Source organism: Triplophysa dalaica, chromosome 13 (assembly GCF_015846415.1).
Source record: "Triplophysa dalaica isolate WHDGS20190420 chromosome 13, ASM1584641v1, whole genome shotgun sequence".
NCBI lineage: Eukaryota > Metazoa > Chordata > Actinopteri > Cypriniformes > Nemacheilidae > Triplophysa > Triplophysa dalaica.
This window is the reverse complement of record NC_079554.1, coordinates 8,153,333-8,167,836: the sequence shown is the minus strand read 5'-3', so window position 1 is coordinate 8,167,836 and position 14,504 is coordinate 8,153,333. Positions and strand designations below refer to the sequence as shown.

At 36.6% G+C, this 14,504-nt stretch overlaps 1 protein-coding gene across 1 annotated transcript in view; it reads left to right on the top strand.

Moving 5' to 3' along the window:
* Window positions 1-14,504, top strand: part of si:ch211-191a24.3 (tensin-3) — a 42,159-nt gene that overhangs the window by 2,448 nt on the left and 25,207 nt on the right. The window contains exons 3-13 of the mRNA XM_056764227.1: window positions 270-320; window positions 401-523; window positions 1,260-1,324; window positions 2,239-2,319; window positions 3,943-4,052; window positions 4,805-4,865; window positions 4,973-5,048; window positions 5,120-5,249; window positions 5,948-6,025; window positions 6,128-6,226; window positions 12,937-13,740. Of these exons, the coding sequence (XP_056620205.1) occupies window positions 270-320; window positions 401-523; window positions 1,260-1,324; window positions 2,239-2,319; window positions 3,943-4,052; window positions 4,805-4,865; window positions 4,973-5,048; window positions 5,120-5,249; window positions 5,948-6,025; window positions 6,128-6,226; window positions 12,937-13,740 (1,678 nt within the window). The remainder of the gene's footprint in view (window positions 1-269; window positions 321-400; window positions 524-1,259; window positions 1,325-2,238; window positions 2,320-3,942; window positions 4,053-4,804; window positions 4,866-4,972; window positions 5,049-5,119; window positions 5,250-5,947; window positions 6,026-6,127; window positions 6,227-12,936; window positions 13,741-14,504) is intronic.

The window sequence follows — 14,504 nt, the reverse complement described above, 5'->3', positions numbered from 1 at the left end:
TTCAAAAAAAGAGATAAATATAATACTATGCCAGTGGTTTTGTATTGGGGCATGTTGTCACAGAAGGATGTCAATGTGTTTGATAAACTGTGAGAGTTGCTTTATTGTAGCAAGGATTTTAAAGTATATACAATTACTTATAAGAAAAAAAATATTCACTGGTATTAAAATTGATAACAAGCCCCTAGTATGGCTACATTGCAAGTGTTAATGTTTTTTGGGGTCTTTTGAGGTCCCATCAAACAAACTCTTTATTTTTCTGCATGCAGATCATCAATTTATCCGAACGCACAGATGTTCTCAACAGGATTAATCCCAGGGTAAATAAACTGTCATGATTGTTACATATTATGTGATGTTGTGTACTGTATAACAGTTGTTTCATATCATTGATTTTTAGGTGATGGACATGGGCTGGCCGAAGCAGCATGCACCATCACTTCACCTGCTGTGTTCATTGTGTAAAAACATGAATGTCTGGCTCAGCACACACCCTGAACATGTACTGCTGCTACACTGCAAAGTGAGACATTAACTCTTTCATTTGATGAGTGTTTTCCACTTTTTTCCCACTTTTTTTTATTTTATACAGTATGTTTATACCAATGGTTCTTGATCATCACTCCTTCTATGGCTAATGGTTAAAGTGATGGTTCACCCCATAATAAAAATTCTATCATCATTTACGCATTTTAAACCTGTATGATTTTCTTTCAACCGCAGAAAACAAAAGAAGGTATTTTGCAGAATGTTCCTAACTGCCCCCCATTCACTTGCATTGGTTTTGTGTCCATACAACAGAAGTGAATGGGGGGCAATGATGTTGGGTTACCAACTTTCTTCAAAATGTGTTCTTTCGTGTTATGCAGAAAAAAGATAGTCATAAAGGTCTGAAAATGATGACAGAATTTAAATTTTTGGGTGAACTATCACTTTAATTTAATGTATGGAGGATGATGTGGGACCTCAGTGTCCTAATTTTGACACCACAATATCATTAAAACATGGCGGTGAGCTTTGCAAACTTGGTCGGTGTACGGAGGCCCTTTGTGGAGCCCAGGAGAGCCCTTGAGACCCTAAGCCATAGTCACTGGAATAACAGAGAGGCGTTGGGGAAAACAGACCATTGTCACATCTTAGTTGGACACTCATGATTCTTTAGAAAATGTGAAACTTATTTTCGGAAAATCTTTAGAACTCTGATTCCATTCTACAGAAATAATATGGTTGGTTGGTTAATTTCTTCCTGTCTATTACAGGGCGGCAAAGACAGAGTGGGTGTGGTGATATCTTCTTACATACAACTGTCTAATGTTTCCACCAGGTAAAATTTAGCAATTCATACCCATTGTGAACATGTCAAAATATCATTAGAAGACAAACACTTTCTCACGTGAGCTTAGTTTCTTTATTAAGATGTTTATTATATATTTACATGTTGTCTGGATTTAGAAGCTTTAAAAGTAGTTCTTAAAACATCTGCTTGTTTATTCAACATTTCACTCGGAATTGCAATTTAGTCTGTTTAAAGGGATTTGTTGACTATAGTTTTAGATTTATAGATTTCGATTTATAGACATCAGATTAGTATCTGATTATGAAAGGCAGGTGAGATTAGTTAAATTAGGAATTTTAAGTAGTAAACATGCCATAGAAAAATTTACTGATGTGCATCTTGAGACAAAGAATATATTTTATAATATGTCAGTGCAATTTGTTTTTATTTACGAATGATGTTGTTTGACTGGGACTACACTTAAAATGATAGTTCACCCAAAAATTTACTGTCATCATTTACTCACCTTCTTGTCATTTAAAACCTTTATGACTTTCTTCCTTTTGCAGAACACAAAAGAAAGTTAGTATCCGAACAGCACTGGACCATATTCACTTCTATTATATTGACACAAAACCAGTACAAGTGAATGGGTGCCGGTTAACCACATTTTTCAAACTATCTTCTTTTGTGTTCTGTGAAAAAAAAATGTGGTCCATGAGTAAATGATGACAGTTTTTTGGGGGTGAACTATATTAAGTGTGTCTGTGAAACTGAGCCATTATGTATAGGCCTATAGGGCATTAATGGCAATATTCAGTGTATACTGAACATGTTATACAGTTATAAAAGGATATGCTACACCTATTATATAAAAATATTTGACAACAGAAAGTTGCAATCAAATATTTATCAAGTGATCTGTATTTAATGTTCTTTCTATCCCTTGCTGTGTTCATGAGTGAGGAACAAGCATTGGATCTGTACACCATGAAAAAATTCTGCAGTGAAATGGAAAATCTCATGACCCCATCTCAAAAAAGGTAAGACTCTTGTGCATTTAACTTCATTGCTATTAATAGGGGTTTGGAAATTTCTATTGTAAAGTATTAAAAATAATAATAATTTATAAATAAATGGGAAACCACAGGAGAAAGGATGGGACACATTTTGCCTTTATAGTGAAGAAGGTTGTCATATTCTAGACTTTTGAGCAAAATCTCGAGAATAAAACTATGAATCATTAAAAGTTGAGAACATACAAAATATCAAACCATTATTGTATGTTTTTATTTTTATTAATAAACTTTATATTTAAGATTTATAACACTAAGATTTATAACACAGATGACAACACGACTGACCAATTTATTTATATTATATAGCTGAACCTTGGCTTAATGTGTTACTGTGGTTAATTTTTTTAATCCAATAACTTTAAAATTATGATGATAGTTGAATATTAATTTAGAGAAAGCAATTCACAAAAATTATGACCAGGTATTTTTTAAGAAATAAACAAGCACATTGCTAGAAAAACACGTTTTGACTCAAAATGTTATTTTTACTCAGAGACCGTAGGCTATAGCCCTTATGCAAACTTCCCAATGTGACAGCAAGCCCCAGTATTGGTTTTGTAAACATGAGATGTTGGTGCTGTTGGTCAGTCAACAGAAGGTTTCCTCAGGATGGTGGTTCACTGCCACACACGAGAGGAAATGCCCCTTTGCATTCTGGGAATCCTAACATTTTTCTCACTTCCTCTTTCTGAAAAAACATCTTCATTTTTACACTAAACTCAACTCCACCACCTATCTCTTCTGCAATTTGCTAAAGAAATTTTACTCTTCACTTCTCCCCCTTTCCGATTAGTGTTTTGTCATTTTCATTTTCATTCCTTTTTGTCCTATGACTAATGAAACCTCAGCAAGACATCCCATCCAAGATGGCAGCTAATTTTGCTTTAAACAAGATTGATGCAAAGGCACATTATTTGAAATCTAAAATCATTCTTTGCAAAAGTAGTATTTCAAACTATTTTCACAGCATGTATGCAAGCGTTTTCGTTTTATGCCTTAGTTGTCACAAGAAAACAAAATGTTTATTAATGTGTCTCATGGCGTCATCATGAAGTGTTATTGACTGAAGTGCATTGGGGTTGGAAGTGGGACATTTCAACTGGGATGCTCCCGTCTCCTGTCTCAAGTCCACTAAATTCTGTGTCTAGGCACCACCATATTCAGATCTCAACAGATTTCAATGGTTTCTGACTTTTATTTGTTTATTGTCAATACATTTTCAAGACCTTTTCTAACCTGAAAAAGAATTGCTTCAATCTCTTTTGATTGACGTAGCTGTTGTTGGCAACACTTTAAAGACACGATTTGCTATCTTTGATAGGAACGTAGACTCCAAACTGCAATAAATCAAGTTGGGGTGTCAAAAAGATTGAATTCTTTTCGTCAGGTTTTGTAATCAAAGACACCTTTTGGCTAGAAAACAATCTTTTTCCATATAAGCCCCGGTTGATGTGTTTAAAATTGTGAAATATAGTAATTTCCACACATTTTGTTTGAACTTGTGCTGGTGTTATGAGGCTTGATTTATTGTATACTGCCATACCGTGGGCTCAATATGAGTGACCGATGTGTTTGTGGATGGTTCAGGTATGTGCAGGTGTTTGGCAAACTGCTCACGCATCAGATCCACATGAACCCTTCCCCTGTCTTCATCCACTGCATTGATATCCACCCCATTACTGACTACCACCCTACAGGTGAGGAAAACACACAAACACGCTTCATACGTGCAGTGATTTGAGTTTTAAGTTTTATTGTATTGCCAAGCTTCACAGACAAGGCTTGAGGCTAGTCCAAGACGAAAATGAATGTTGAACTGTCTTAACTGAAAACTTTTTTCTGAAGACATAAACTTAAATATCCCAATTTAACTAAGGGTTAGTCCTTGCTTTAGCTAAGCCCTGTTTGAGAAACCATTCTAATGAGTTATGTTAGTTGCGTGACTTTATCTCTCCTAGACAGTAAAAAAATTCTAATTACGACTTCTCAGATTTTCTTTTACAGTATTTTTAGGACCTAATAATGTGCCTCCTAGAATTTCAAAAAAGATCTCAACAGTGTCTTAAACTGTGCTTTGACTTGCCTTGATATCAAAGCCTCCAAAAGTCAGAGACGTGAATGTGAATTGTGAACTTTCTCATTAAATTCTTCTATAACCAAATAATCTAAGCTATATGGAGCGTCCATATTTTTATGTAAACTTTAAAATGTATAACTACTTCAAATTTATGCCATTTGCCAACTGTGAACACATTGTTTTATTTCTTTCTATTGTTATAATGATTTTAGAAACAATATCTATAAACACTCAAAGTCCCCGTGGACCGGAAGTTGCAATGTTTCATTTCGTATTTTGACGCATTTCGGAGTGAAATGGCTTTTTGAAAAGAGATAAAATAGTGAACATAATATAATACAATATTTTTCTTCTGGGTTTCATTGTTTTTAGAGTGTCAGCTGTTTATCAGAGTGTATGGAGGCACGCAGACAGAATACACAACAGGAGTGCAGTAAGTAAGACATTCTGTGAATATTAAAATATAATACAAAGAACTATGTAATGACAGTGTGCCTTTGCAGTATTTAAAAAACGCTGTGTGTTTTTCATGACTCTTAGTCAGGTTGCCGTAGGTCAGAAAAATAAAGCGCGTTTTATTGTGGAACCCCCACAGATCCTCAAGGCTGATATCATGGTAAGATGTCTCTCCCTCACGATCATGTTGCTAGATAATTTTTGTATTCATTTCAAATTCTTCATTTGCAGATTGCGTGTTATCGAAATGTGGTTTCCACGAGAACGTGTGAGATTGTGTTTCGTGTGCAGCTTCATATGGGAACTGTGTCTGGACAGCGACTTTTCTTTCAGAAACAAGATCTTGATCATGCAAACAACGGTACTACACATGCTGCCCATAAAAATGTTGTATGGTATAATCGCATTTACTAATGGCACGTGCAATGACACAAAAGGTTATTTGGGCACCTAAACAACATTTAAAAATGTACTACTGCTATTTAAAATACAACCACGCTTTTTAAAGTCCTGTGAGCTGAATTCTGATGCGTTTCAGAGTGAAACGGAATTACTAATGAGAAAAAATTGTGGGTGTGGCTTGTTTTTCACTGTGATTGGATTCGACTACTAGAGTTAAAACATTCTATAGTTGATTTACACCGAGAAGTTGTTTTTAGAACAGCTTGTTTGAGTTACTTCTACCATCTCCGCGTAGCCTTATCTTGAGTTACCCTGCAATCTCGGGTTTGACATACCTCGCTTTCTGAGACGGAAAACCCAGAGTTTCCCTCATTTCAGCGTTAATGTACTCAGTTTTCACTAAACATCCTTTCTGAAGAGGACAGACCTAAGATACAGACTTTCATTTGTATTGTTATGCAATTTTAACCTTACATCATAACTCAATTGTTTTTTAAAAAGACAGAATCATAAAGGTCTTGTGACTTTGGAGAGTGTATATAAATCACAGATAAATCAGCTGTCACTTGTGTGTTGATGTTCCTTCATTCCTGTGCAATGTACTGTAGCTTTTTCTGTACCTGACATTGCCGTCATTTATTCTTTTCTCCATTTAAGATCCAAGTTTTCCGGAGGACGGTGTAGTAGAGGTGCTGTTTTCAGACACTGTGGACAGAGATTCATCTCTCACTTCAGGTATTCTCAAATTCAATGTTTGAGGAATTATAAATCTTTTCATTGTTTATGATATTGGCATGGATAAGGACAGTTTTAGGTAAACACTTTTTGCATTTTAAGTGTGTGGCCACCAGAGAAACAGTCCAGCAACTGTGACTGAAAACAACCCTGTGGATTCTGTGGCTCAGTGGGACTCCAGTGAATATGTTACAACAGGAGGTAACAGAAATTTCACATATTTTTAAGTTTCTCAATTTCAGAAATAGGCTACAAATGTACAAGCTGGGTGTAAAATGACATAAAAACATGATAAATTTAATGTTACTTTTTTTTTTTTTCCAGTGTGTAGCACACTGGTTGAACATTCCCTAAATCCCATGTTCAGTCTTCTTATTTGCACTTTCTCATCTTGTAACTCTGCGTCTCACCTCGAGTCTTCTCATTCATGGAAATGTTTGTAATACATCATCACCAGTTTTGGGGTTTTCTGTAGTGTTGTTCATGTGGAGGCATGTTTCATACAGATGGGTCTGCATATGTACTTCTTTACTTACTGCAAACACAGATTCTGGCTTCGACAACCTACCACTGACATGTTTTATAGTGCCTGTGAGATTTCATAAGCCTCTTGTAAGACCTGGGGAAGCCATATTGTGGATCTTTTATTTCAAGAAAGAAATAACATTTGAATGTACTTGGAAGGCTTTGGGCCGAGAACTTATATGAGGCCTTAAGTCTCTGTGACGGTCAAGTAGTTGTCAAATTATGGTCTGAAACAGGCTGTACATTTTCTGTAATACATCTATTAAGTCTGGTTACAGTTTTCTGAGGTTAATTGGAACACATGTGAACATTTTGGACTGGTCAGCAAAATTTGTGTATGTGGCCCTAGTCTAATCCTATGTAACAGGAAGTCTCCTGACCAGAATGTTCATGTCATTGTTATGGATTTTGTTGGTAAGGGGTTTACTGTAAATGTTCACATCGCTTTTGTAAATGAACTTTAGTAAGAAAGGCCTGCAGGGAACACGTCTAAAAAGAGGAATGGTGACTTATCTGTTATTTATGGGCCAGCATGTCGGAGGGTTAACACCAGTTTTCTTTCTGTTTTAGACCAGAAAAAATGAGACAGACACAAAATAACTCATTTTAATGCAGGATATGCCCATTTTATAACTTCATTTTAAAAAGCCTCATTGAGCTGATGATAAAAGTGTTTTATTATGTACAGTGTGGCCTGAAGGGATGTCTAGAGGGAATATTTACACAATATTAGCTTTTAACAACCCTACAGGTTCAAGGAATCTATCATAATATCAGGAGAAAGGTACAAAAAGGAAAAAACACAAAACTTGGTTAAAGATATACGTCACCCAAAAATGAAAATTCTGTCTTCATTTACTCACCTCTGAATTGTTCCAAATCTGTATAAATATCTTTGTTCTATTGAATAAAGAGAAATATATTTGGAAGAATGCTTATAACCAGACAGATTTTTCCCCCATTGACTACCATAGTAGGAAAAAATACAACAGAAGTCAAGAGTACCCTAAGACTACATTATTCAAAATTTCCTCTTTTGTGGTCAACGGAACAAAAAAAAGGATTGAGTAATATTTCCTTCTATAGGAGTCAATGGGGTCCAAAGACTGTCTGGTCATAAGCATTCCTCCAAATGTCTTTCTCTGTGTTCATCAGAAAAAAGACATTTATACAGATTTGGAACAACTCGAAGGTGAGAAAATGGTGACAGAATTATTTTTTTTTGAGTATCCCTTTATCCCTTTAAGGTGTTTTTTTGACAAAAATGATTTGCAAAAGTGCAAGCTACAGCATATTAGGAAAAACTTTTCTATTATGGGACCTTTTATTATAATGTGCTAAAAATAGATAGATTTAATAGCATAGAAAAGCAAAACATTCATATTTTGTTGTTATATTTTTATTATTTTACTGCAGCAGTCAGTAAGCTTTGTTCACGTGTTGTGAGTAGTTTTTGTGGGGCTAAATCTCCTTAAATTTTCCCAAAACACAGCAAAATGCACACACCATTGTTTATACAATTCAAAGGGGGGAAGATGTCCTTGTCCTGACATTATTTTTGGCTACTACTGTATGTGTTATGTGTAAGTGCTCTGACATGTCATTTTACCTAATGTTAAGATGACATGTTTAAACAAATTTTCCCTATTAGATCCTCTCACTCATAGGAAACCAAAAATGGGATGGCTCAACTCACCCGATGGCCCATCTTACCCCCATGTTCCTGTTGAATCATGTCAAATCCGCAGTAGATCTGCTCTAGGGAATGGAATTTGGTGAATGTTTAACTCCATCAAAATTAACTTTGTTTTCCTCATCCTATTCTTCAAGTCCAGTGATCTGATGGAAGCTGATAACTTTTTAATCTGCTCTTTGCATGTCTTCTGGCTCCACAGATCTAGTGTTTTTCAACACTTAAGTTACAATCTACATTCATGTATCGGAAATTCCATGTTCGGATGTATAAAGGCTGGGAGTTTCTGTCTACGACTTTGTAAAATAATAAATCCAAACACCTTATTGTGTGTCTGTGCGTATGTGTCACATGGGAATGATGGTTGCTGCACATCTGTTTGTGTGATTCCGTTTTGAGCAGCCGTGTAATTTAAAGGAGGGCAAACACCCTTTACAATTTTCAATACATAAACTCAAATCTAGAATTACACACTCGCAAACACACACTTGTATGCCTGTAATTATTACCAGTCGGAGCGACAAATGGTCTCGTAGGAATGCTGCTGACAACCAAGAAACATGCTTTTCTTTTTTCATTTTCCAACATGGTTATCTTTATTTTTTCTTTCTTGCCATCTATTCTTTTTTCCTGGCACTCCTTTTCTTTACTATATCAATACCCCCTCTTATCTCTCCCTCTTTTTTCTGCACTCCGTCTCTCCACCCACACATAACTCCGCCCTCATGTTTACATTCCCCGCTCCATATTTGGAGGGCTCAAGGTCCTCTGAGTGTCCGTGTGTGAGCTCCACACCGAGCATATGTATGTGTGTAAGTGTGTAGGGAATACAGCTGTACTCTCGTGTTGGCTGACTTGAACGGAATAAGACTTCAAGCCAGGATTTTCCCGCACACCCAGCAGGGGCACCTAAAAGGGGTTACCTGTGTGTAGAGGTAGAGAGAGAGAGAGAGAGAACGAGAGCAAGAGAGAGAGAGAGAGAGAGAGAGAGAGAGCAGTGTAGGAGGAAAAGAAGGAGGGAAAACATTGTAGGGGAAGGGGAGAGACTGAGTAAAGAAAGAAGGATCTCGAGAGCTTTTATCACCTTGTGGGAAAGAATGCAAGCTGCCTGTCTGTTTAAAATTGCATGAAGAAAGACAGAAACAGGGAGGGAGAGAGAGAGAGAGAGAGAGAGAGAGAGAGAGAGAGAGAGAGAGAGAAAATGGACCCAATCTGTAAAGCCGCCTGCAGGATGATACGGTCAGATCTGCTTTCCTTCCTCTTTGCTTTATTCATTCAAAATATGTTTGCGTTTGTGTTTTGCTGTTTCTTTTTAGCATTTTCCACAAAGTTCATATCCTGTCTGTCATCACTGTGTAAAATATGTTGTTTTCTTTTGCCATCTGCTATTGTTTGCACGGTCTAAGTCGTGTGTTGTCCTCCCAGATACTTGGGGTTGGACTCGAGAGGATGTTTCTGGAAAGCATTAAGTTTTGTGTATGTATGAAGCGGCGTGGGGTGTGCTTTCAACAGGAACATGCAGTGTGAATAGTTGAGTTGTTTTGTTTGTTGTCGAAAGCTTTTGTGATCAGTTTGTGCAGTTGTTCTTCTGTAGTTGCAGTGACTGTTCTGCTTTGGATGTTTAATGCAGTTTAAATACGGATGATGCTTTGATGAAATGAGAAAACGTTGTTGAAACGATTAAGAAAAGGGGAGGATAGTGTTGCTGTTTAACTTGTTTATAACATGGACTGTTTGTTTGTTGGAATAAAGTCAAATTGAAAGCCAAAGTCAGGTTTATTGTGGTTCTCACGAGGTGAGAGAGATTTTAGGAATGTTAAAGGATATTTAAGGTTGAAGAGGTGGATCAAATTGGTCAATAACAATAAGTGTGACAGTGGATTTACGGTTGTTGCATGCTTGTATGTGCGTGTGTGTGTTTGTGTGAGAGTTGCCAGCTGTGGCGTTTTATCATGCATGCCTGGTATTTGGATTTCAGCCTCTTGAGATTTTGCCGAAGTTTAACTGGTTTAGTTAACCCTTGTGTGGTGTTCATATTTTTGTTACCCAACCAGTGTTGGTGGGTCTAGTTGACCCGCTTCAGTTTTGGGTTTTTAATTCAACGCAATCAAACACTTTATGTTAAAATAATCAAAAGATGTTTACTTCATCCCGATAACAGCAATCTGAACAGCTTGTATGGTTTATAATTGCCCTGTACCTTTGTTAGATCACATTTATGAATTGAAGTGCTCCCCGTTTTTTGGCAGAAACAGAAAACTCACACTTACACAGTCTTTCTCACACACGCACACCGACACGCACACAAACATACTAAAAGGAGGCCCAGACATGAATAGGACACAATGAATACACACAGAACCTTCAGTTTCCCCAGTTTTATAAGCCCTGGGTCCAATGGACCCGAACATCCTGGATGTAATATAAATGTGTAGGGGGAGTACAGTGTGCGGTCATTGAAATTTTGTCCTGATATATGTTCTTCAGAGAAAATAAGCCAAGGCCAATGAGTTTGAATTTGAAAAATATATTATATCATTGTATCATTTTTCTTTTGATAAAAATTTAAGACGGGTCCCACAGACCCAAACACCATACATGGGTTAAGAGAGTCTTTGTGTTTCACCAATTTTGCGATTGAGAACTGATTTGGGCATTTTTTACGCACCCTATTATAATAGCAGCATGTATTGACGGGTATGTATTGTATTGTACAAAATAGACGATATTTCGAAGAAATTTGGGAACTGAACAGCTCTGGACCCCATTCACTTCTATTGTATGGACACAAAACCAATGCAAGTGGATGGGGACTGGTTGATAACATTCTTCAAAATATCGTCTTTTGTGTTCTGTGGTAGAAAGAAAGTCATACAGTTTGAAATGACAAGAGAGTAGATAATGACAGAATTATTTTTTGGGGTTAACTATCACTTAAATGTCCGATTATACCCTGAACTGTGCCGAGACATTTGTCAGCATGTTTGTCTGTCTGACTAGACGTGTTTGTACAGCCTGCATGTGCGATGCGGCCCGGTTTCTTTCTGAACAGTAGATATGTGTTATCACATAATCAATTCTGTGAGGCTCTGAATGTGTGTTTGTGATGACACATGATGTTATCTGCTCTGATCTGTGTTCAGCTGCTGCTGCCTGACTGATGTGTCTTTACAAGAACACACACTGCGGCCACACATTTCTATGGCGTATCTGGATGGCTGACTGGTGTACCTGTTTCAAGTGTGTGTGAGCGTATAATGACTAAGGTGTCTACGACTCATTTCGGGGGTGTAAATGTAACCATTGTGCCCCTGACACAGACACTGATACAGTCATCTACTGAACAGTATGTAGAGGAGTGGATAGTTGTGTAGATAGTGGACACATGTCTTGCTTTGTTTTGATGAGTGTGTGTATCCATGGCAACCTTTTCCAAGTTTTACCTTGAAATAAAGTTGTCAAATGTATGAAAAATTGTAAGGTGTGCTTTCATGTTTATAATTTTGCACAGTCTCGGACATCTCTGAACACATTACTTCTGCTATGCACAAAAACTGTATATGGGCAATTCCGTGCAATTGTCAACCTTAAGATACAAAATCAAGTTTTAACCAAAGGCTTCCATCATACTGATAGGTCAGATGTTAAGTTTTGGTGGTTTAAATACCTACGTGAGGTCTCTAAGTTTTTTTGTGTTTTTAAAGCATTGTTTTCAACAATCTGGTAAGTGAATTGTCACATGCATAATTGAATTCATAACATTGATAAAGGTATAGATCATAAATGGATGGGAACATGAAAATGAAAATAATTATTTTATGTTCAAGAGCCATCCCGTTTCCATTTGTGGGTTATTATTGCTTCGGGTTTGCCTTGAATTCAAAGGAATCCTGTTGTCTCGCAAAGAAACATGCATCTTTCTTGTCACATCCATGACACATTCAATTTTTAAATAGAAAACTCAAGCTTAGATTCATATTTTTATGATATATTTGTCTGGACTCTATCTTAATTGTTACGTTTATTGGTTTATATTTCAAGTTTTTACTGAAAATGTTACATCCATAAGGCTGGAATTGCTCATACAATAATTTTCTGTAATTATTCATTCTTGTGTTCATATTATTCTGAATTTCTGTCCTGCAAAGTCAAAATAGAGTTTAAAACAGAGTTATACATTTTGTACCTCCCAAAATTCAAATTCAAAACTATTTAACCAGTTTCACGATGGGTTTCTGTACGTTTTTTTTACCATTGTGTCATAGTATTTGTGATGTTCCAGGAAAAATTACAATGGTAGCATTTCTTCTTACTATGATAGCCAGTGGTGGCCAAGAACGGTTTGGCTGCAAGCATTCTTCCAAATATCTGTCCTCATTAGAACAAAGACATTTATACAGATTTGGAACAACTTGAGGTTATTTAAATGCAGACTGAAGTTTTATTTTTGGGTGAACTGTTCCTGTAATCGTATTAATCCCCTGTCATTGTAAGGTTAATAAGGTAGTTAAACAAGATTTGCTAAATACATCTCAAAATTGCCTTGTACAATGACATCGAAACCAAAATCCTTTGCTTTGTATGATACATCACCACAGTATGGTGTGTCATTGTGTAAAGTTCTAGAAGTCAGTGAAACAAAAAATTACTTTGTGGACCTCAAACATGTGTATTTTTTTCACTTTTCCCACAGCACAGCCGAATGAAGGTTACCGCTCTATAAGCAGTGATTCTGGGCTCTCTAGTGCTTCTCAGTTGACTGGAGGACAAGTTTCTGGACTTCATATCAGCTACTGCTCCGAGGACAAGACCCAGCTCCACAAACCTATCCCTGGACTCAGAATGGAGGGGGAACAATCTTTTCCAGGCATCACAAGGCATGACCCTATACCTCCCAATCCATCAGAGTCTACGTTTTACAAATCTAGTCACTTAAATGGCAAAACTATGTTCATAGAACGAGAAACAGACATTATAGATGATGACGATATCCCCGATGTCAGTGCTGCTATTTCACAGTCTAAGGACACAAGAGAAACGTTAGGTTTGTCTTCACTAAGGAATGAACAGAACTCTGTCCTATCGGATGTTTGTCGAGGTGGTGGTGATATAAATACCTCAAACACACACACATCAGTAACTACTGGATATCAAACACATGTATGGGTGAAACAGCAGCAGTCGGTGTCAGGCACTTCTTACTCGTATGCTCTATCAGATAGACTGGAAAAGAGAGACGAGATGGAGCTCCACAGAGATGGAAACAAACGTTCATTACCAGACAATGGCTTTCCAGAGGCAGATAAGGATGATGAGTTTGCAACGCTTGCTTTGGATGTAGATCAATCAATCGAACAGTTAAATCAAATCATTCTGGACCTTGACCCTGAGTTTGAGCCTATTCCCACACAGGCAAGGAGTAACATGACCCGCTCGGCCTCCCTTCATTCCAATGGAAAGATGCATTCAGCCGGACAGGCAAAAGCCCACCAGTCAGGTAATAGCAAATTAACTTCACAACAAACTATGGAAAACAGATGGATTATATTATGTATATTTATGTTATATACTGTATATATATATATATATAATCCATCTGTCCATGTTGCTGTACCATACACTATTAAAAAATGTAATTTTACTTATTTTATTTTTTTAGATTTTCATGTATTTTTTAAATACGGTAGAACACGGTCAAATTACAGAAAATTATTGCAAATTTACGAGAAAAGAGAAAACCATGTAATTTTATAGTATTTTTCTGGCACCCCAGCTGCCAGAATATTCCTATTTCTTATTTCAATATACGATAAAAAACACAAAATTGTAGAAAGAAAGAAAAATACCTGTTATTTTAGTGTTTAACGCAATTTTATTCAGTGAAATACAGAAAAAAGACAGCTAATTTACAATAAAACATGGAAAACATGTCATTTTAAAATGTTCTTTATTTTACAATATTTTTCTGCCACCCCATCTGACAGAAAATGTCATCTTTTTTTACAGTGTGTAGGACTGCTAGAGTATATTTAAAAGATATATTGTAGACAAGAAACATTACTTCTTAAAAAATATTTCAGGTTGATATCGGCTGTGATGTAATTTATGTTGATAAATACTCACAAGTAGACATATACAATAAATCCTCTATGTGCAGCTCGGTTAGCTTAAGAAAATAAATTCCAGGCGGCATTTCAGATATTCCATTCAGTGAGAGGAAGAATTTGTGAGCACGTGCAAACGTGTGCCTTCGCTTGGGTA